General features: G+C 41.8%; 1 protein-coding gene across 1 annotated transcript in view; it reads right to left on the reverse strand.

Moving 5' to 3' along the window:
* amph (amphiphysin) overlaps window positions 1-24,458 on the reverse strand; it is a 49,275-nt gene that overhangs the window by 23,253 nt on the left and 1,564 nt on the right. The window contains exons 3-10 of the mRNA XM_085379121.1: window positions 24,359-24,413; window positions 21,204-21,298; window positions 21,018-21,113; window positions 20,833-20,940; window positions 20,622-20,707; window positions 7,753-7,828; window positions 7,578-7,660; window positions 2,069-2,207 (exon numbers count right to left, since the gene is read on the reverse strand). Coding sequence (XP_085235247.1) covers window positions 2,069-2,207; window positions 7,578-7,660; window positions 7,753-7,828; window positions 20,622-20,707; window positions 20,833-20,940; window positions 21,018-21,113; window positions 21,204-21,298; window positions 24,359-24,413 — 738 coding nt within the window. The remainder of the gene's footprint in view (window positions 1-2,068; window positions 2,208-7,577; window positions 7,661-7,752; window positions 7,829-20,621; window positions 20,708-20,832; window positions 20,941-21,017; window positions 21,114-21,203; window positions 21,299-24,358; window positions 24,414-24,458) is intronic.

Below are 24,458 nucleotides of genomic sequence, written 5' to 3' on the forward strand. Positions count from 1 at the left end.
TTTAAGTGTGTGTGCTGGGTACCTTAGTTAATGGTTAGTGTACAATGAATGTTGCTGATTATGTGGTAGCATTTTTGGGTTAGTTTTTTTAGTTTCACCTTTCAGCCTGTTTAGATTTAACTGTTTGGTATTTTCAGTTAGTTCTGCACCCACCCACAGGGTGAGTGGTAGGGCAGGTCACCTACTTAACGGAAGGTTGGTGGTTTGATCCCAGTCTGCATACCAAATCTTTGGGCAAGATACCACCCCATGTTGCTCTCTGAAGCAGTGTGTGAATGTCAGAACGCACTTAAAACAAAAAACAGTGCTTTACTGAATGGTTGTATATAAGAAACAGTCCATTTACCATGTCTATGACATGATTATAATGAGAACCCCCACCATGTCAGACTGACAAGGAGGATTCAGACCCGACCCTGACTCATGTGTGGATCTTAACCCTCCTTCAAAGTTCTGTAAGTAAGAAAAAACAGCAGAGTGCTCCTTTTCTTTCAGTCATCACTGAGATGTGATGACTTGTTTTCATTCGTTAGTATGGTCAGAGTGTGCTCTAGTCTGCCGTGGCTCTATTTTAAAATTAGACAACAAATGTTTTTTAGAAATGATAAATCTCCTTTCTTTAATTTTGGTTGTATTTCGTTTTTGTAAAAATGTTTTTGATCATTTGTACACCAACAAACTTAATTATTATTGTACATCATACATAAGAATCTGCACATTACACAGCCAGCGTCTTTATTTGAGTCAATGAACCAATGCTCAGATATTCCTGTATTTTGTCTTAAGGTGTCTGATGACATTTCAGTATCAGCAGCAGCTCATATGGGCTGGCTGACAATTGAGATCCTCCGTGTTTTGGTGTTTTTACACTATTTCCTGGTTAAGATATCAGCTCTTGCACTGCACCTTAGCAAACTCAACCAGTGTTGTAGAAACTTGCCATGACATTACAGACACACCAACATACACTGACATGTACAGAACGTTAAATGTTAGGAAAGGTCAGATCTCATGAACATCAGTAGAAACTAGGTGATGTTCTACTCTCGGGCTCTACTGTGTTATATATGATCTGCAGACTGTATATAACACTGCTGTAGTGATCTACAGACAGAGGCACAGACACAGGACAGACAGCTCTTGTTCACTCACCAAATCAACAGACAAAAGTGTGCAGCAAAGAAAAAACAGTCCCAGAAAGTTACCGTGAAGTTCAAACAAACACACCACTATCAGTCATGCATACCCATCGATCGCTTGTTATTATTGTTCAGTCTGATCAGGTCGAGTTTTGCAGTTAAAGACAATGGTGAGCTGTGACTTTGACATTATTGATCACTGACAGAAATTCCTATTCGCAGCCTTTGAGGTTGGAACAGCAAAGAGATTTCCGCCGTCAACAGCGGAGGACAAAAGTTGGTTAGCAGCACTGCCACAGAGTTCTGTTTTTAAAGGAAACACCTGAATGCTTTGGTAATGAGGCCATGTGATCGATCACTGCTGTGAGTGAGGTCGGGTGTTTAAAATTATTAAAATTTTCATGTTTTTAAAAACACAATCCAAATCCAGGGCTGTCAAACTCCAGTCACTGAGGGCCGCTGTCCTGAAGCTTGTCCATGGTGCAACACACCTGAATAACGTTAGTGGCTAATTAGCAAGACTATAAAGTTTGACTGCAACCCCTAACCCTACTCAAGTAACTTAGAGTGAAGTAAAGGGTTTTGAAAAATGTACTTCTAAAAGTACTTTTATTGCACCATGTTCATTCACTCATGAGCTGCTGTTACACGAATCAAAGGGCTGAACTGCCTCAGCTTGCAGTCAAGTCCTATAAAGTCTTGCTAATGTTATTCAGGTGTGCTGCAGCAGGGACACATGGAAAAGTTTAGGACCACAGCCCTCGAGGACTGGAGTTTGACACCTGCACCTATGAAATTAACTTCGGTCAAATATTCAAGTGCAAAACTAATTACTACATTTACATTTTTACAAACAATGAAAATTATTATTTTGTCCAGATACACAACTAGATCCAGTGACTAACATCTACATGGGACCTGACACTTACCTGCATTGGAGATTTGGGTCGAGGTGGTCCAGGTGAGATGGGACGGAGCATATGATTGGTGCTGAGATCTGGACTATCAGGTGGACTCTCGTCTTCTGGTGGTGATGGGGTTCTCGCGAGTCGTAGAGGTCCTGAATCACTGATGAACAGGACAGAAACTAAGCAAAGACTTCTGTCACACTCACATTCAAACTTAGTGTTGAAAATTTGTTAAATTGTTTATAAAATAATTAAATGAAGCCATTTTATTATGTTAATATATAAACAATGCAAATGTTCTCATAAGTGTGTTGGCGCGTGTTTGAGGGTTGAGAGCTTCATTCAGCGCTGTTGTCTGGATTTGAAAATTTGCACACGTAGAGTGCAGAGGGTTTTTGCAGCATGCTTACATACATGATAATGGTTAGAATAGTCTCTGGGTCAGGAAGTCCGAAAAAGATGTCCTGAACTGAAATCAGCATAACAATAAGAGCAGATAGCCAAGGATACGTAGGGTGTATTTATGTGTCTGTGTCTTCCAGGAATCAGAGCAGATGGGAGGTCGGAAGTGAATGGATGGGAGGAGCACACTGCCGCATTTGTGTTGGGAGAAGATGGCCATAATAATCTTTTGTTATTGTCACAGTATATAAGCTGGACAGCCCGTTTCACCATTATTGTCAGGGCCCTTTGGATCAGCAGGTAGCTGATCAGTAGCACTGTTGTCTCTCTCTCGCCGGGGCAGAACTCAATGTGGGTTCATGCCCTCGGCTACGCACCCGTGAAGAGGAAACAGCTGAACCCTTACGCTGTTAGCATTTAAGCCGAGGGATGGCGGCTATTCATCGCTGGATCATTGTGTGACTCACGTCAGTGTAGCCAGGCTCTCAAAGTATAAAGCCTTTGTTACTTCTGTGCCTTTGTGCTAACGTGTATGTTCTGTATATAAATTCCCGGACCCGTCCCTGTGTTCCCTGAGAGGATTCCTTGTAGCGAGTGATTGTAGAGTGGCCGGTGGCGAGCAGTGAGTGATCGAAGAGGAGCGAGTGTTTTCCCCCCATCCTCCCCACCTTGGATTCCCTGGAGCCCACACCCCTGTCACCTTTGTATATGGCACTATTCCCTACGCTGTCTGTACATACACTTGGTGGAACGTGTAAAAAATTCCACTGTGTCCTTCTCAAGTTGGAGCGTCCTGCGTGTGAGTCCTCAGTGATTTGTGACAGTCATCCTTTCTGAGTAGCAGACCAGTGGTTCACACAGAGGTTCAATGCTTCAACTTGTAATTTCAACTGCTGAAGCAAATTAAATCTTTTTAACCGACAGAAATTTCTCCTGAATCCCTTCTGAAAAATTTGAACACGACAACAGCTGCAGTCAGAAGTTTTCATCCACTAATCATGGCCATGAATGTTAGGGTAATTTTGTGCTATTCATCATTTCTCTGAACTGTTCTTTTTCCAGGATGTAACCTAAAAAAAAAAAAAGAACCAGAAATTTTATTCTCTACAATCCACATAGGAAAAAAGTATACATACACCCGCTTACATTTTTAATAAGTGGTGCTGAATGTCTTTTAACATTAAAAGGTAAGGTATTTTAACTTTACATTACTAAGTAGAAGTTATTTGGATCAGTCAACACTTTGTTAGGTCTGGAAGACCCAAACTGTCCCCCTCAGGTTCAGAGGAAATTGGTTGGTTCAAGAATACCCAGGAACCACCAAGGCTCAAGCTTGCCATGAACTGGAAACATCTCAGGAACTAAGAGGGTGCCATCCAAGAAAGAAGCCCCTGCTCCATAATCAACACCTTTAAACTCAACTTGCAACTGCCCACACTGGACTTCTGTGCAAACTACAGTTTGTCCAAAGTGAACACCACATTCGAACATAAGGATGCCCGTAAGTGCAGGTGGCACTAGGACACCCTAGGTCACAGTTCGATGATCAGTTTTGTAATCATATCATCAGCTTATGCAGCCATATGTTCTGGGAACTCGGGTGAAGAGAGGAGCGGATCACCACCTGGTGGCGAGTTGGATCAGGTGGTGGGGGAGTACGCTGGACAGACCGGCTTCACCTAAACATTCAGTGATGGTGCAGTAGCAGTGGGAGATGCCCTGGTACGTCAGAGCTTCAACTCCCACCTGTTGTAGAGCTTGGACAAGCATTCTAAGGGTGGCTGGGGACATTGAGTCTGAATGCACCATGTTTAGTACATTGATAATTTCATTATTAAGTGTGCCTATGCCGAGTGGCACACTTATTACTATTCGTCAGATTTATACTTATTACTATTCGTCAGATTTATTCTTCTTATTAGGGTTAGGGTTAGTGTGCATAAGTGTGCCTATGCCAAGACCCAGTACAAGAGTTATTCTTCTATCCCAACTACTTTTTGAGTTACACGACGTTTTGTAACACCAAAAAAAACGGCGTTTTTCGCCTCTCAGTGCGATCTAATTCTGACTGCTCATCACTCTGGTTTCCAGGCACCCCTTGCTCTTGTCAGTGGCGCAATTGGTAATGACACGGGTCTGCAGACCAAACATTGTGGGTTTGATTCCACCTGGTTCAACCTTATTGTTTTCCATTACGAATTAATACACTACCACAGACCAGCAATTTATATTGCTAATTTATTACAATTCTGTAAAGTTTTATGATTTTAGCAGCTTTTCTAATATGGACCTCAGCTTCTTTTTTAAGCTACCAATTAATAGACTATGACACCGTGTGTGTGTGTGTGTGTGTGTGTGTGTGTGTGTGTGTGTGTGAGTAAGAGATAGAGACTATTTTTAGCTTTTGGGGCACAGCATCTTATTGTTGGATTCAAACTGAGCAGATACAGACTAATTGACTAATTTCAGTCATCACCTTTACATCTGGCCCACTTTGCGCCAGAATGGGGAAATCGGCGGGTGTCGCGCTAAACAACAGCAGCACGTTTAAGTTTGATCGGCTGTTGTTAGAATTTTTTTTATATTAATTTCTAGTATCAGCTGATGTTTGCTGGAGCCACAGCTATAAAACCTGCTGGTCATGATATTGGTTTGTATATCTGGTGAGAGGGAAACATGAAGATGAAACCAGGAGATGTCCTTACTGAATCATCAGAGCTGAACAGGTGATGGAGAAACAGGTTTACCTTTTAGGTGACATGAATGAGTTGAAGGGAAGTTATGAGCTGTTTCTGAGAGACAAATAACACCAGGATCCTTTTCTAAGTAGCTGACAGCTGGTAACTGTGCAGGGGCAAATCTAGCAAAGTTTTGCCAGGGGGCCAGGCAGGGCATTAACAGGGAAAGGGGGACACAAAGAAATACTTTTCTTTCTTATTCTCATTTAAAATATCTGGCTTTTATTTAATAATTATCTGAATCTTACGAACAACGTTTTTATCTGACGTAAAATGTATAGAAATCATACATATACCAACAGGAATATGTATGACAGTGATGTAAGCTGACTTAAAGCCTTTTGTTTTCATTCAAAGGCTTTAAGAAAGCGTGTTCATGCAAACATCATCATGTCTGCCGTGGTACAATGGGACTTTTGCTCCTGAACTTCTGCGCACAGCGTCTGCAAATCGGGGCTGTACGAAGTCACTTCATCTTTACGCAAGACTGTAAGCTGTCATCTGTAAGGCGCGAGCAGTGTTTGTTTTTACCGTAGTTCATGGTGGAGAAGGGCTGCTCTGCTGAGTTTTGCTCCCTGTAGCCGGCAATGGCAAACAACACTCATTGGCAGCAGCATAGGCACACTTAAAATTTCTTCTGAAACTTTCTAGTTTTATATTGCTAGTTTATATTCAGAAGACACGTCTTCTCCTGAGGACAGAGCAAAATTCCTGGGGAAAATATATATATATATATTTTTTGCTGTCTGAGCCACAAAGAAAGGACTTATGCAAGTAAGAAGTGTCAGAAGCCATTCCATCTCTTAATCCAGACCTTCCCAAAGTGTGGGGCCCGCCCCCTAGGGGGGGGCGCAGCGCCATTACAGCGGGTCGCGGTATGAAAAGGGAAAAAAAAAAACCTGAACGCTTGGACACTGCTAGCACGGGGCGCCCACAAACGCAAAGCAGGAAATGAAGCATCGCTGAATATGTTTCCAAACCAACTTCATTCTAAGCCAAAGACTAGAAAATATGGTGAAGCAAATCTTCCCTTTGGCTTCACCTGCACCAGTGTCCTGCAGGATTAATTTTCCGTTCGTCGGGAGCAGCGCTGAGCTCTCCAAATCACGGACAAACAGGATCCCACATTCTTGATTTTTAGTTCACAAACACTGGTTGTAATGACTAACTACTCCTGACATGTTGGAGATGTTTGCTCTTTATACAGTAAAGTTACAGCGGGATACAAATAACATCAGGCTGATCCTGACACGATTTGTTCCCCCAGTTCAAATCACAGGCAAACAGGATTCCACAGCTGTTTATGTTTTTGAACCCATTTTTCACAGAGAGCCTTTTTTTGAAAAATGTATTGACAGCAATGTTGAACATTATTACACAGGAAAAAACAACTACACGTAAAATAATGACACCGTGACGCCTCTGCCTTTGTAAATGGAGGGACAGTAACTGCGTGTAAAACCTGCAGACAGTCAGATTAACAGTATTTTGTCTCTATCTGCTATTCTGCAATTCAGCTCATGTAAACAATAACGTGGCCAAAGCGTGACGTGGAAAAAGGCACATACCTTTGACGTTGCGTGACGAACTCTGTATTCCTCGTCCACACGTAAACGCAAAAAAGGAGTTTAAAAAAATCTCAGTTTTCTGTGATTCGAAACGCCGTTTATGTGGACGAAACAGCTGCGTGTTCAAAAATACCCGTGTAGGTGCGGACACAGCGTAAAAGAGTTAGTAGTTTATTTCCTTAATACCTGTAATTTATTGCAGGTTACTTGTATTTGTTTAATTGTTTACTAAATGTTTGAAGTGTGAAATAAACCACGATGGAGCAAAATAAGGGTGTGTGAGGTTGGAGGATGTGTTTGTGCGTGCGTGTGCGAACATTTTTCTTGTAAAACAAAGGGGGGCGTAGCAAAAAAGGTTTGGGAAACACTGTCTTAATCCTAAATAAATTCTGAAGAACTTTCTGGAAAAAGAACAGTTCAAAGAAATCATTAAAAGCCCCAAATTACCATGACATCCATGTCCATGATGAGTGGATTAAAACTCTATGGGTACTTTACAATGACCAGTTAATAAATCTGTGAAGGTTCTCAGTCATCCAGGTTATCGTAGTCCAGATGCTTTTCTTTCCAAGCTCCTTAGATGACCAGTTAAAATGCATGTGTTTGAACTGTGGAAGGAAACTGGACTATTATCTTTAAATCCCAGCCACCCAAACTCTAGTTTGATTGGTTTATGTTGAAAGAATAACTAAAAACAGAATAATAAAATTGATTTTTTCTAAACCCATTGCTGCCATCACATTGTACAATCAGTTTAAGACACTGAAACCAAACGCTGATCTACCTTCGTTTTCCTCAGTTATGGAAAAAGCTTGTACTGACCTCGGAGCCCCTTGGATGGTGAATATCTTGTCAGAGTGCTGCTCTCCCAGTTTGGTCATCACTTCGTACAGTTCTCTGCACACCTGGATGGTTTAAAAGAGACATTTTTCAGTTCAAATGATTTCGAAGAAAAAAAGAAAAGCAACCCTGTTGGTTTAGGAAATGAAAAACTCACCAGTGAGATCTCACGATGAAACTTTGCTTCAAGATTCGTTACACTCTTGAAGGTGCTGATGTAAAAGCCAACTCGGCTGCAGAACACAAAAGTAAAACTTGGTTGTTGTTGTTTTTATAAATACTACAATTTGGGGCTGTGAAGGTTCTCTTCTCTTCTCTTTTTTTTTTTTTTTGCCTGTCCCGTTTGGCTCTTTTGCCATCAGAATTATTGTCTAAAGGCGAGGAAAGATGCCCAACAGATTTACTTTACCAAATGGACCATCCCAGCCTTGCCGTAATGGTCTATTTGATTCACCTTTTATTGTTTATTTTATTTTTTATTTTCACTTGCTAAAAACGGGACAGAAAGAAAAGGGAGAAAGGAAGAGGGGGAAAAAACAGCGGAGAAGAGGGACGGGGATAAAGGGCAAAAAACAAAAACCAACTAAATAAGCAGACAAAAAATACATCTATCAATCACCTGGATTACCTGTTGAGAAAGAAAAAAGAAAACAAGAAAACGAGAGCAATACTGGTGCGACCAACTGTTCGAGTAACAAAAAAAATAAATAAAAAATACTCCGCAACTCTGAAAGTCTCCGTGTGGTCAACAGCAGACACACATTGTGCCCCTATCATGGTCTAAACCAATCAAAGATAGTCAGGGGCGGGACCTCTCTGATTGGTCGTGGTCCAGATATTCATGTAATCCATGTATATGTTTGAAAGTCCAGGGCGGGCAGACAGACAGAGGTGAGTAGCTTGAATAAAGCGATATCGATTCATATTCACATCCTGAATCAACTTTTAAATATAAATGGATTTTGCCAGAAATGACAGAATCTCAGGTTAAAGCTCACAAAACTATTTCAACAAACAGCAAATGAGAGCACGTAAACAGATGCCACACAAAGACGTAAACGCGGACCCGACACATCCGAATCAGCTTTCTCTTCCTCGGCTTTCTCACCCAACGGCCCTCACACGGCATCGGGGCTGAAAAGCCGACAGCTCACTGATCCTGATGCGTCGGGTCGGCGCTGTGTTTACGTCTTTTTTTGCGCTCGATTCTGAGTCGCGAACCGGTCGCAGCAGATGGCCCCGCCCCTCCCTGAGCCGGTTCTTCCGGAGGTTTCTTCCTGTTAAAAGGGAGTTTTTCCTTCCTACTGTTGCCAAAGTGCTGCTCATAGGGGGTCATATGATTGTTGGGTTTTTCTCTGTATCCATTATTGTAGGGTCTACCTTACAATATAAAGCACCTTGAGGCGACTGTTGTTGTGGTTTGGTGCTGTGTAAATAAAATTGAATTGAATAGAGGAACTGCAGGAATGAGTCACTGATCCATAGTCTGATCAATTACCAATTCAATTAAACATATTTGTTCAATATGTGCGGTGAAGGACATGTCCTGGTCAAAAATGACTCCAAGGTTCCTCACAGCGTTACTGGAGGCCAAGGTAATGCCATCCAGAGGAAGAATCTGCTTAGATACCATATTTCTAAGATATTCAGGGCCGAGTACAATAACCTCAGTTTGATCTGAATTAAGAAGCAGAAAGTTAGCGGCCATCCAGGTCTTTATGTCTTTAAGACATTCCTGCAGTTTAACTCATTGGTGTGTGTTATCTGGCATCATGGACAGATAGAGCTGGGTGCCATCTGCATAGCAGTGTAAATGTATGCTATGTCTTCTAATGATGCTGCCTAAGGGAAGCATGTATAATGTAAACAGAACTGGTCCTAGCACTGAACCCTGTGGAACTCCATAATTAACCTCAGTGTGTGAAGAGGACTCTCCATTTACATGCACAAACTGGAGTCTATTAGATAGATATGATACAAACCACTGCAGCACAGTAGAATAGAATAGAATAGAATAGAATAGAATAAAATTCAACTTTGTTGTCATTGCACATGCACAGGTACAGGGCAACGAAATGCAGTGTGCATCCATCCAGAAGTGCTTTAGTGATATAGATATATTACAATATATATTAGCAATAATATAGATATGTGAGTATATTACAGAAATGGGTCTATTATGGTATGTTATAATGTACACGGTATGAAGTATGTTGTGAATATTCTATAACTATATGTACAGGCTGTAGTGAGTACAAGCTATGTACAGGCTATGAACAGGATATAAATATGAAAAACTATACAGAAATCTGAGATATACAGCTATACAGAAATGGGAACTATGCAAGTTGTAAACAGTTGTAGAATTAAAATTATCATATTGTACAGAATGATTATTTATACAGAGCTATACAGTAGTGCAGTTAAAATAAGTGAGATATGTGGATAATTTCTACAGAGGTATGTAAAGTGCTAGTGGTTGTGAGTGGTGGTTCAGTCCATGTTATTATTGTGTGTTTGACGGTACAGTTGTCCATTGTGTGTGTAGGTGGTTGTGGGTGTGTGTATATGTCCAGTCCATGAGTTTAACGTGGGTCAGATGTCAGGAGGCAGAGTTCAGGAGTCTGACAGCTGTGGGGAAGAAGCTGTTCTGGTACCTGGTGGTCTTAGTCCGGAGGCTCCTGTAGCGCCTCCCAGAGGGCAGGAGGGTGAAGAGTCCATGTGATGGGTGACTGGGGTCTTTGATGATTTTCCCAGCCCTTTTCAGACACCGCTTCCTGTAGATGTCCTTTAAGGCAGGAAGTGGTGCTCTGGCGATGCGCTGGGCAGTTTTCACGACCTTCTGCAACGCCTTCCGGTCCGAGGCAGAGCAGTTCCCGTACCAGACTGTTATACAGTTGGTCAGGATGCTCTCGATGGTGCAACGATAGAAGTTCACCAGGATGTCTGAGGACAGGTGGTTCTTCCTCAGAGTCCTCAAGAAGAAGAGGCGCTGGTGAGCCAACCAGCTTGGAGCAGTTGGTCGTCCAGGTGAGATCCTCGGAGATGTGGACTCCCAGGAACTTGAAGCTGCTCACACGCTCCACAGCCGTCCCCTTAATGTGGATGGGTGGATGTGGGTCAGCATTCCTCCTGTAGTCCACGATGAGCTCCTTGGTCTTCTCGGTGTTAAGCAGCAGGTTGTTTGTGTTGCACCACTCAGCCAGACGATCCACCTCCTCCCTGTAGGCGCCCTCATCGTTGTCACTGATGAGGCCAATCACCGCGGTGTCATCTGCAAACTTAATGATGGTGTTGGAACCATCAGCAGGTCTGCAGTCGTGGGTGAAGAGGGAGTAGAGGAAAGGGCTCATCACACAGCCTTGTGGTACACCGGTGTTCATTGTGATGGTAGATGAGCAGTGGTTATCCAGCCGGACATGTTGGGGGCGGTTGGTCAGGAAGTCCAGTAACCATTTGCACATGAGGGAACTGATGCCCAGGTCTGTCAGTTTCCTGATGAGTTGTGAGGGGTGGATTGTATTGAATGCTGAACTGAAGTCTATAGGGCTTTGGAGCGTGATGTCACGGGGGTGGGCGTGGAAAGGATTTTGGCCCGATCCGCCATTTTGGGGGTCTAAGTAAGGAGCGAAATCATAGCCATGGTTCGTACTTGCTGTGTGGTCGGCTGCAATGTTCGATCTTACGACCGGCACGGGAATAAGTTTGGATTGTCTTTTTATGCTTTCCCAACCTGGAAGCAACATGAAGGAGCTCATGTATCGGATATTACCAAACGAAGGCGTCTAGCCTGGATAGCAGCCGTGAGACGAGCTGATATCATGTTCTGTTACGTCTCCAGATATCAGCTGGTGTGCTCAAGACATTTTCATTCCGGTAAGTTCTAAATATGTTCACATCACACTTTATAGCTGAATAATATCATCGTCTCGGAACTTATAGAAATTGCGATCAAACATAGAATGGAGTGACTTGATTGGTTGATGTAAAGACAATAAATGAAATGAGACAGGAAGGACACAAATTGGCGTTAATAATTTACCCGGTTATCAATGTGTTAATTTGCATGTACTTTACAATTATGGGCATATAATATGATAACGATATTTTAGCAGTTAAATGATAAATGTGTAACATTAATTATGGTGGGGGGTGGAAAATGGCTATTTCACTCGATGCACTCCAGCTGACTTACTTTGACGACGTACTCAGAGTTTGGCGGCTTGAAAATAGCCAAATCTTGCACCCAGCCATTTGTAAATTGGATGTGCGCCTCCAGTGACTTGTAATTACGAAACTGGTTCGCTGTGTAAGCGCTTACTCCACAAACAAGATACGTGAAGATATCGGGGTAGGACAGTGGCGGTAAGTTGTCTGGGTCTTTACTCCACTGCCGTATTTCAAATGGGTCCAGATTTGCGATGCACTCTATTTTTTTTCAAGTACCGCTGCTTCGCCTCTGGACGCAATCGGTCTCTATACCGTCCGTTTTCTTTTGAGCTGCTTTTAAGCATGTTTCTTGTCGTCGTCGTTCCAACACAGTGTGTTTGTTTTGATTCGTAGACCCCGAAAATGGAGCTGCGCTCCCACAATGCATTGCGGCGTGACGTCAACTCCAAAGCCCTATAAACAGCATTCTGGCGTAGGTGTTGTTGTTGTCCAGGTGTGAGAGGACAGAGTGCAGTGCGATGGAGACTGCATCCTCTGTGCTCCTGTTCTGGCGGTATGCGAATTGGTGGGGGTCCAGGGTGGGGGGAGACAGGATTTGTAGTGTGCTAGGGCCAGCTGCTCTAAGCACTTAGTGATGATGGGGGTGAGTGCTACTGGGAGGTAGTCATTGAGGCTAGATGGGTTGGAGTTTTTGGGTATCGGGACAATGGAGGTGGATTTGAAGCAGGCCGGTACCACAGCGTGGGCCAAGGAATATGTCTGTCAGCACTCCTGCAAGCTCCCCAGAACACGCTCTGAGAACACGCCCGAGGATGCCATCAGGACCTGCAGCCTTGTGGACATTACCTGTAATACCTACAGCATGTTCTAATCGCTCTAATAGGATATTATGGTCGACAGTATCGAACGCTGCACTGAGGTCTAGCAGGACAAGCACAGAGACGAGTCCACTGTCAGAGGCCATAAGAAGATCATTTGTAATCTTCACTAAAGCTGTTTCTGTGCTGTGATGAGCTCTGAAACCTGACTGAAACTCTTCAAATAAACCATTCCTCTGCAGATGATCTGTTAGCTGTTTGACAACTACTCTTTCAAGGATGTTTGATATGAAAGGAAGGTTGGAGATTGGCCTATAATTAGCTAAGACTGCTGGGTCTAGAGATGCTTTTTGAGTAAAGGTTTAACTACCCCTTGTGATGTCCACGGGTCATTTTTGTCCTCTAAAGAAATCTTTTGCTATCAAAAATGTGTTTTTTATTCATCAAATGGTCTGAAAATAACAGAAGTTATTCATTACTATACTATGAATGATTGGAATAAGTTTTAAGTAATTTGATTTATTTATGTGGTTTTTATTGAATTTTATAACATTGGTGGTCCTCGTAGGACAAAAATGACCCCAAAGTACAAAGTGTTGCAAAGAGCCGTATTTTCACACCATACTGCTTTCAAACATCTTTGATCTTGGATCACTGATGTGTGGGGTCAAGCACTGGTCATAACAACCACAACAGGCAGCACAATGAGGAGGCAGGTGCTCTATATTCAATGAAATTTTATTTATACAGCGCCAAATCACAACAACAGCCGCATCAAAGTGTTTCGTATTGTAAGGTAGACTCTACAATAATACATACACAGAAAGTATCCTCAAAAGCCTCCATTGCACTGGAGATTTGCATACTTTGATGAGCATACTTTTTTTTACCATGTTGTGCAAAGCAATGACCAGTAGGACAAAGCACATATTGTCCTCTAGTATAATGAGGAGGGAGAATCAATGTTCAGGAAGATCCAGGGTTAGAAGATATAGAAAATATTTGTCAATATTTAGAGCACATGCTACCCTTTCTCTGAAAAAGCACATCAGCCACCTGCAGAAGTGGAAGAAGGCTATGAAGTGAAGAAAAGTGATGAAGAATCTGAACTATGTTCAAGTAGGTTCTCAGGCATCCAGGACATGGTAGTCTGAGGAGCTTGGAGAGAAAGTGACTGGGCTTCTTGAAGTTTCTTGAATTTTCAGAATGTGAAACTGAAATAGAAGATGTGTCAGAGGACTACACATCATCCATTTCAATTATCAATCAATCAATCAATCAATCTTTATTTATAAAGCACTTTTCATACAAAAAAAATGTAGCACAAAGTGCTTTACATAGTTAAAAGCAGCCCACCCCACCCTCCAACTCACTCCCCACACTCTCATTAACATAAATGATGTGAATACACACATACCCCCCCCCCCCCCACACACACACACACACACGCGCACACTTAAAGAGTAAAAATTGGGCTGGGCTCGCATGAGCCAAGTGAGGAAACACTATAACAGGGAGCCGTCTGCACCGGGAGCCGGTCACAGACCGCAGCCTCCAGGCTGGGCACACAGCAGGAGGGAGGCCAAGGAGCCCCCCAGCCAGGCTGAGAGGACCCCCAGAGACCCAGCAGCCAGTCGATCACAGCCCCGGTGCAGAGAGCGCCCTCTGAGGAAACACTGGAGATATGACACAATAGGATATATACAGGGTAAAACGATAAAGTAAATAAGAACAGGATACAATATAAATATAAATAGAGTAAGAAGATTAAAAAATGAATAAGAATAAAATCAATAAATATTAGGTAAAGCCTAAATTAATAATAGAATAACAGGATAGAATAAATAAGCATAAAATAAATAAACGCTAAGTAAAAGCTAAATTAAAAAGGTGGGTCTTGAGCCTGTTCTTAAAAACATGTACGTTCTCTGCGGCCCTGAGCTCCTCCGGCAGGCTGTTCCACAGACGAGGACCATACCACTGAAAAGCTGCCTCTCCGTGAGTATGTGTCCTGACTTTAGGGACAATTAAAAGGCCAGCACCAGAGGACCTCAGGGTCCGCGAGGGTTCGTATGGTAAAAGCAGATCTGAGAGATAAGAAGGCCCAAGACCATTAAGACATTTAAAAACCAATAAAAGAACTTTAAAATCGATCCTGAAACACACGGGGAGCCAATGCAGCGATTCTAAAACCGGTGTAATGTGGGCCCGCCCTCTGGTCTTCGTCAGCACACGAGCTGCCGAGTTTTGCAAAAGTTGTAAAGTTGAAATATTCTTCTTAGGAAGACCAGAGAGCAGGGCATTACAGTAATCAATGCGACTGGTAATAAAAGCATGCATCAGCATCTCTGTGTTGGCCCGAGAGAGAATAGGGCGGACTCTGGCTATATTTTTTAGATGATAAAATCCAATTTTGGTCACATGTTTAATATGTGGGATAAAACCAAGCTCAGAGTCAAAAATAACACCCAGGTTTTTCACTTGTAGCGAAGGACATAGTGAAAACGCCTCTAATTTAGACAAGAGTTTCTCTCTCTGAGCCTTGGGACCGACGATTAAAACTTCAGTTTTGTCCTGGTTAAGCTGTAAAAAGTTTTCTGCCATCCAAGATCGTATATCTAAGATACAGTTAAAAAGGGCATCCATTGGTCTGGTGTCATCAGGAGACACGGAGATGTACAGCTGAGTGTCATCAGCGTAACTGTGGAAGTTCACTCCATGCCTCCTGATGACACCGCCGAGAGGGAGCATATACAAATTAAAAAGTACAGGGCCTAAAACCGACCCTTGAGGCACACCACATGTCATTTTATGGATCTTAGAGGAGCATGTATCCATACTCACCATAAAAGATCTGTCAGAGAGATAGGAAGTGAACCAGTTGTGTACAGCACCAGAGAGGCCCACCATGTGTTTCAGTCTGTTTAAAAGAATAGCGTGGTCTACTGTATCAAAGGCTGCGCTTAGATCCAGTAGCACCAGGACTGAGAGCTTTTGGGCGTCCCAGTTACATCTAAGATCATTTAAAACCTTTAGGAGAGCCGTCTCTGTGCTGTGGTTCACCCTAAATCCAGACTGGAATATCTCCAGGATCTGTCTATCATTGAGAAAATCAGTAATCTGAGTAAAAACAAGTTTTTCTAAGATTTTACTTAAAAATGGTAAGTTGGATACAGGTCTGTAGTTATTAAAATCATTACAATCCAAATTGCTCTTCTTCAGAAGGGGCCTCACCACCGCCGTTTTAAAGGCAGCAGGGAAGACACCCAACTGAAGAGAGCAATTCATCATGTATAAAAGCTCAGCCTCAAAAAATCCATAAAGTGTTTTAAAGAGTGAAGAAGGGATTGGATCTAAAAGACATGTGGTGGGTCTCACTGTGGAGAAAACTTTCTGAAGGTTCTCAGCATTAACCAGGACAAAGCTGTCCAGTGTCTCCTCAGGTACAATCGAGCCCTCAGATGTGTTTACAATCATATCGCGATTAGATAAAATATCAGATCTGATGGCGCTGATTTTTCCCCTGAAGTGGTCTGCAAACTGCTCACAGAGCGAGTCTGTGGGGGTTCTTTGGGAGCTGTTAAAATCAGGGTTAAATAAATGATCTATGGTGGAAAAGAGGACCTTGGGATTATTTTTGTTATTACTGATTATTTTGGCGAAGTATGAATTTCTTGAATTCCTTAATGTATTATTGTACATTTTAAGTTGCTCGCAAAATATTTGATGGTTGATAGTATTTTTATTTTTCATCCACCTCCTTTCTGCTGCCCTGCAATTTCTTTTGAGTTTTTTGACTTCTTCGTGATGAAGACAAAGAATCAAGCAGGAAAGAGGAATCAGCTGAGACAGAGGAATATTTGCAGTAACGTGAGGAAACACTGATCTGGTCTTCTAACCTTCCCAGTGACAGACGATGCCTGACTCTCTCATGTGCCTCAGAGAAAGATGATCTACCACAGTCCAAGCACATGTGCCAGGTCCCATACTCCTTCAGTGGCTTTTCTACTCGAGTACTGAAAGCATTATACACAGTGTATTCTGCTTGTATTCTGCTTTTTAACGTTCACGTGCCAATGGATGCATCAGAGACCAAGTTGGGGTTCAGTAACTTGCCCAATGACACCTTGGTAAGAACTCCAGACTAGAGCACACAGAGATTGAACCAACAACCATCCAATTAGCAGATGACCTGCTCTACAGCCAACTCGATGACGAACAAGGAGGGACAACGAGAGAGGAAGAAAAATGGACCGAATGCAGCTGTAGGCATATGTGGGTGTGTTGATTCTTACTGCCGTGCATCCAGTAGAGTCGCTACGGCCAGTTTATGACATCCTGAGTCTGGTAGAGAAGTTTTAAAGGTGACACAAGATTAATCACAGAAGCACAAAAAGGACATAATTTCTTGATAAAGACACAATAGATGATCGTCGTTCATGACACAAACGTGCTCCCATTTGAGGTGTATGATGTGTGTTGGTGTTGACTTGACTTGAAACACAAGTGGGTGTTCCTCCTGCTGTGATGTAAGATCCTGGTACTGATGTGACTGTATGAGCACCAAGTCCCCTTCAAAGGACTCTGTCCCCTCCAACAGAACATCCAAGTAAACCAGGGAACTTTGAGACAAAAACATGGGCAGCATGTGATGCAGGTCCAGCTGTACATGGAACATGCTCTTGTGCGATGGCAAACCGTCTGTCCTGCAGTCAGGACACGCGAGTTGTCCCTAACATTGCAGGTTTCCAAAAGAAAACAATCACCTGTAACAGCTTGTTTACTGTATATGCCCCTTGGCCTGCAACTGCAGAAAGAATGCTGTCCATGATGGGACCAGTGCAGAGGAATAAACCTGAGCTTCCTCCTGCACTTGGGTCAAATATGGACACGCCTTTGTCCTCATGAAAGTTTGCCTTCACTCAGACTCATGCCCTGGTGTTCCTACCATGCCAAAATATAGAAAACTGTCAGGCAATGAGTTGGAATAAAGTTGAATAAAACCTTGAAACACAGAGATGGATGATATTTTATACTTGTTGCTTTATAAACAGTCAAAGCAAACGGGGTCATTTTTGAGCCCTGAGGACCACAGGTGTGATTATGTGCTGCCATTTAAAATTTATAAATGGTTCAAAAAAAGAATTCTCACTAAAGTTCAACATACAGCACTCTGTATGTTGAACTTTAGTGAGAATTCTTTTTTTAATTTTTAATTTTTATTTTTTTTTAAATATTTAATTTAATTAAATATTTAATTTTCTTGTTTTATTTTCGCTAAAAAACAGGGTGTATTTTTTGTAAACAAGGTCTGGTGGCCCTAAAATGTAAAATGTTGAGTAAATTATGTGTTAATGTGTTGGTCTTAAGTAAAACTAAGGTGTAACACTGAATTGATTGTCAATTTATACTTTTTACTTTAAAAAAACAGTCAAATGAAGTGGGGACATTTTTGACCCCTGAGGACCACCAGTGTGATTATTTGCTGCCATTAAAAAAATTTATAAACGCTTGAAAAAAAACTTTCTCACTAAAGTTCAACATACAGCACTCTCTAGTTATTCAGATAGTCAAAATTATCTAAACAATTAAATATTTTATTTTCTCAATTTGTTTTCGCTAAAAAACAGGGTGTATTTTTTGTAAACAAGGTCTGGTGGCCCTAAAATGTAAAATGTTGGGTAAATTATGTGTTAATGTTAGAGATGGACCGATCCGATATTACGTATCGGTATCGGTCCGATACTGACCTAAATTACTGGATCGGATATCGGAGAAAAATAAAAAATGTAATCCGATCCATTAAATATCACGAAAGCACCTCACAAAACTTGCAACACGCCGTAACTCACCTCAGAACGTTAGCACGTCAGAGCAGTATGCATCACGTGATAGAGCGGCTGTGGCATGCGGGACCTGTCGGTGGTCTGGATAGCATTTGGAGCTTCGCTAGCAACCCAGCATTTCATCTCCGACAAAGTTATCCCGAGAGAAGTAAAGCAAGTGTGTAAGTCCATCTCTGAATGTAAAGCATTCCTGCGTTAAGCTTAACAAGCGATATATGGAGCGACTGCCTCTCCTGCTGCTACTTCAATCATGAAACTGCTTAACGATCAGCTGATCGGCTTTTCTGTCGCGAGTCCGTCTCTCTAGTTTGTTTTTGGCCCACTTTGCACCAGAAAGAGGAAACCAGCGGCTGAACAACAGCAGCACGTTTAAGCTTGATCAGCTGTTGTTAGAATGTATTTAATATTACTTTCTACTCCAGGATCTTTTTCTACGTAGCTGACGCTGGTAACTGTGCAGGGGCGGATCTAGCAAAGTTTAGCCAGGGGGGCCGATAGGGCATTAACAGGGAAAAGGGGGCACAAAGACATACTTTTCTTTCTTATTCTCATTTAAAATGTCGAGCTTTTAATAAATAATTATCTGACACCCAAAGTTTTAATTTGATGTAAAATGAATAGAAGTCAATTACTGTATATAGTAACTATTAAGTCTAATATATATACCCTAGTAAGCTATAGTACTTTTTCCCTTTGGGAAGGTACCATCTGTGCAGTCTGCAATTTTGTTGAAGAAAGATGTTGAATCTATTTAATATTTCTTGAAAAATAATTGATTTCTGTGCATTTTTTTTCACACTGCATCAAATTAAGGTTGATTACGTCGATTAAGCATCATGAGGTGGAGCGTGAGGGGTGGTTCCCTATTTTTTATTTTTTTATTTTTGTTGTTGCTGGGAGTTGGAACCCTATTAGTTAGGTTGCTTAATATTTATGCTAAGTACTCTTTAAAATACTAGAATAGGGAGGATGGTGTAGGTTTAAGTTTATTAGATTGATCAGTATTGCTGAACTATGAAATTTTTTTTTTTGCATACAGGTATAACAGAATAGCTTTAGTGTAGTTGTTGTTTTAAACTTGAGTATGAACTTATACAAAATGCAGCAAGATATTTAAAAAACAGTTTTGTTGATTAAAAAACACTATATCGGATTCATATCGGTATCGGCAGATATCCAAATTTATGATATCGGTATCGGTATCGGACATAAAAAAGTGGTATCGTGCCATCTCTAGTTAATGTGTTGGTCTTAAGTAAAACTAAGGTGTAACACTGAATTGATTGACAATTTATACTTTTTACTTTAAAAAAACAGTCAAATGAAGTGGGGTCATTTTTGACCCCTGAGGACCACCAGTGTGATTATGTGCTGCCATTAAAAATTTATAAACGCTTGAAAAAAACCTTTCTCACTAAAGTTCAACATACAGCACTCTCTAGTTATTCAGATAGTCAAAATTATCTAAACAATTAAATATTTTATTTTCTCAATTTGTTTTCGCTAAAAAACAGGGTGTATTTTTTGTAAAGAAGGTCTGGTGGCCCTAAAATGTAAAATGTTGAGTAAATTTTGTGTTAATGTGTTGGTCTTAAGTAAAACTAAGGTGTAACACTGAATTGATTGACAATTTATACTTTATACTTTAAAAAACAGTCAAATGAAGTGGGGACATTTTTGACCCCTGATGAACTGCATTGTATGCAAATCAGGAGGACATCACAAGGGCTACAGCCAGCTTGAAGGCCTGTGGTACATAGCTGATTATTAGAGATAGGTTGATCATATTTAAGATCGAAGCATTAATTAATGGCAGGACTTCTTTGAGCAGTTTTTCTAGGAATGGGGTCTAAAAGACACGTTGATGGTTTGGAGGAAGTAATTATTGAAGTTAACTCAGAAAGATCAATTGGAGAAAAAGAGTCTAACTTAACATCAATGGTACTAAGAGTAGCTGTAGAAACCATCGCAGGTTGCTACATATGGCCTGGAACTAATCAGTGTTTTAATAATAACTTGTTCAATCTATCAGGGATCATGTACAAAAGCAGTCTTCTCTAAGATGTCAGTATTAAAATCCAGACTCAAACCAGGAGCTCGTTGTTCAGGAGCTTTAACCTTTTTTCTTATAAGTTACTCACCCTGAAATTTTAGTTGCCCACTCAAACCTAGCATGCTATGTCAAAACTCACCGATCCCAAAGAGTTGGCAGTTCTTCCTGTAGACCAGTATTCAACTCATCAAACACCTTCTGTGCCTTTTTGAGCTCCTCCTCTGCCTACAGACAAAGTTCATGATTAAATCAACTACAAAACACCTGCACAGATACAACAGCTGCACAGGTAACAGGAAACAGCTGATCCTTTATCTTGTGAATGTCCGTCTACACATGAAATGACTCACTTTGATCATCTTGCGGTCATTCTTCATCCCAGACGTCTGCATGGTTTCCATGTGGTGTCGGGCACTGTCATAGTCAATGAGTTTGCGGCTTCTTTTGGCGACACGGGTCTGAAACGAAAAGAAGTTGAGCTTTCATGACATGCATCCATTTCAGAAAATCATTCCCTAACCAAACTGTTGATTGCCTTGAGATCTGGAAACTGCTGCAGGTATGCATCCAGATTTAGCAGTGTCGAGTCCACCAGCTTGTTGTGGAAGTCTTCCCACAATGCATCACAGTCCTGCAGAAAATAGAAACCTAGGTTTATGGTACATATTTCAGGTGGATTTTGGTGTTCTTCTGTACTCTGGGATGTTTTTATGACTCTGACCTTCCCGATGGTCAGGACGTCATCCTTTCCATGCCAGTCGGGTTCATAGACTTCGTGCAGAGACTGAGTCAGGTTGATGGATGCTTGCTGCATCCCTGCCAATGACAGTACAATTTCAGCTGGTGGTCACAATGGCAACATTTAACTTTGCTACTCACTGCGTAAAGAAGATAAGCTTTTCTCTATCGTCCTGTCCGGAAATTTTAAATAGTGAGGTCAGAGCTCTGCCCACCTGCGCCATCTAACTGAAACCTTTTCTGTGAGGCTATGTTAGTTTACTCAGGAGTTGTAGTTCAATTTAATTCAGTTCCATTTTAATTATACAGCACCAAATCATAACAGTCACCAATTATTACTTCCAGGCTGGACGACTGTAATTCATTATTATCAGGAAGTCCTAAAAACTCCCTGAAAAGCCTTCAGTTAATCCAAAATGCTGCAGCAAGAGTCCTGACAGGGACTAGAAAGAGAGAGCAGATTTCTCCTGTTTTGGCTTCCTGTTAAATCCTGAATTGAATTCAAAATCCTGCTCCTCACATACAAGGTCTCAAATAATCAGGCCCCATCTTATCTTAATGACCTTGTAGTACCATATCACCCTATTAGAGCACTTCGCTCTCGCTCTGCAGGCCTACTTGTTGTTCCTAGAGTATTTAAAAGTAGAATGGGAGGCAGAGCCTTCAGTTTTCAGGCCCCTCTTCTGTGGAACCAGCTTCCAGTTTGGATTCAGGAGACAGACACTATCTCTACTTTCAAGATTAGGCTTCAAACTTTCCTTTTTGCTAAAGCATATAGTTAGGGCTGGACCAGGTGACCCTGGATCCTCCCTTAGTTATGCTGCAATAGACGTAGGCTGCCGGGGGATTCCCATGATGCATTGAGTTTTTCCTTTCCAGTCACCTTTCTCACTCACTATGTATTAACAGACCTCTCTGCATTGAATCATATCTGTTATTAACCTCTGTCTCTCTTCCACAGCATGTCTTTATCCTGTCTTCCTTCTCTCACCCCAACCTGTCACAGCAGATGGCCCCGCCCCTCCCTGAGCCTGGTTCTGCTGGAGGTTTCTTCCTGTTAAAAGGGAGTTTTTCCTTCCCACTGTCACCAAAGTGCTTGCTCATAGGCGTTATAAATAGGGGTGGGTTTTAATAATCGATTCATCGATTAAAATGGATGCTGGCTTGGATAATGTAATATCGATTCATTAAAATCCTGAATCGATTTTTTTATATAAATGTATTTTGCCCAAAATTCCAGAATCTCAGGTAGAACGTCACAAAATTTCAACAACCACCAAACATTTAAAACAGTAAATGAGAGCAGGAACACGGATTCTGCACAAAGACGTAAACACAAAGCGCGGACCTGCGGATCAGAATCAGTGAGATGTCGCCTTTCTTACCTGACGGCACGGACACGGTCGGGGCTGAAAGCCGACAGCTCGCTGATTCTGATGTGTCGGCGGGTCCGCGCTTTGTGTTTACGCCCTTTTTGCGCTGATTCTAAAGCTGTTAGTTTGATCTCTCTCCAGACAATATTGACTGAACCAGCAGCAAAAGAAGATCCAAACTACGCTTCACATAAACATCGTCATGGACTCCCTCTGACTTTTGCTGTTTTGCTTCCACCACAATAAAATCACACTTCATGCACAGCTCTCTCTTTCTCTCTCTCTGTATACTTCAAGAACAGTTTCCCGTCTATCCCTGAAATCTGTTTTCTGCATTATTCGCTTGCTTGTTACGCACCGTCTACCGTTGTTTACAGCGCTGTCGGCCGCTGTTTTTTTTTTCCTTTTACTTACTTCCAAAAAGAAAACCTAATTTCTGCCGTTCAACAGGCTTCTGAACAAATTTAAACTTTTTAAAATTATGCAAAATGCAAAACGCTCAGCTGTGTCTCTAATAAAACCGCTGTAACTTCAGAGGTGATGTTCATAAGTTGATTAATGATTTTCTTTCGTTTTTGATCTACTGCAGAATATTTTTATAAAATCTCAGGCCAGGAAAATCACCTCCATGTTTTCTGTGTTTTATCTTCAGCTGCTTTGACACAAAGGCCTCTGCTGTGATGCTCACACCTGTGATAAAGTCTCGCAAGTGTCAGCTTCCTTTTTATAGATACAAAAATATGTAAATGTACTGATCTGAATTATAATATTTCTGGCTGTCTGAGGCAAAATTTCCCAGATTCAAATCGAATTGAATCGAATCGTGGATTGAATCGATTCAGGACCTTGTGAATCGGAATCAAATCAATTCTAGAAATCAGTGACGATACCCAGCCCTAGTTATAAAGCACCCTAAAGCGACTGTTGTTGTGATTTGGTGCTGTATAAATAAAACTGAACTGGGCGCCTCCTGGGTGAGGTGTTCCAGGCATGTCCCACCGGGAGGAGGCCCCGGGGCAGACCCAGGACACGCTGGAGAGATTATATCTCTCGGCTGGCCTGGGAACGCCTTGGTGTTCCCCTGGATAAGCTGGAGGAGGTGGCTGGGGAGAGAGAGGTCTGGGCCTCTTTGCTTAGGCTGCTGCCCCCGCGACCCGGTCTCGGATAAAGCGGATGAAGATGGATGGATGGATGGATGGATGGATGGATGAGTTGAATTGAATATTGAATAGAATCCTAGTGAGGGGCAGCCAATCATAACAAAGTAGTCTTGAAGGGGAAGAAACTAAAAAAGCTTTTTTAAGACAGAGGATGAACTGATGCCACATTCCAGGTACCTCGTAATTCAGCAGTGGCATCACTCCTGAGTTCATATGTTTCAGTAAGAAAGTTTGCAATGTGAGAAAACAAAACAGGATTTGTTTTGGTTCTTAGCAAGATAGAGTCCTTCAGTTATTACTGACAATACAGCATAATAATATTTTTTGTACTTAAAAACTCCCCTGCAGCACATTCATGGATAGAGCCTGGTCAGTACTCTCTATGTCTTATTTAGTGAGTCACAAATACACCACAGTGGCAGTACAGATTCAAAGTTGACTGCCGCCATCTTGGACTGTTTACTTCTGTGGCTGCTCTGACTTTCCAAGTAGGTTGCAGCATTAGATAATGAAAGATCATTATAAACTGTGAATCATGCAAAGTGTCACTGAAGACGTTTCTTTCATTTGAGGTTTGTATCACGTAGATAATGAACCATACAGACCTTTAATGGCAGACATGTAGGCCTTCATCTCCCTCTGCAGCCGAGAACCTTCAGTCTGGCAAAGCACACACAAACGTGATATCAGTTATTTTACACTGGA

The sequence above is a fragment of the Diplotaxodon limnothrissa genome, linkage group LG18 (assembly GCF_057381915.1).
Source record: "Diplotaxodon limnothrissa isolate DT_005_m linkage group LG18, D_limnothrissa_male_GT1.1, whole genome shotgun sequence".
Lineage (NCBI taxonomy): Eukaryota > Metazoa > Chordata > Actinopteri > Cichliformes > Cichlidae > Diplotaxodon > Diplotaxodon limnothrissa.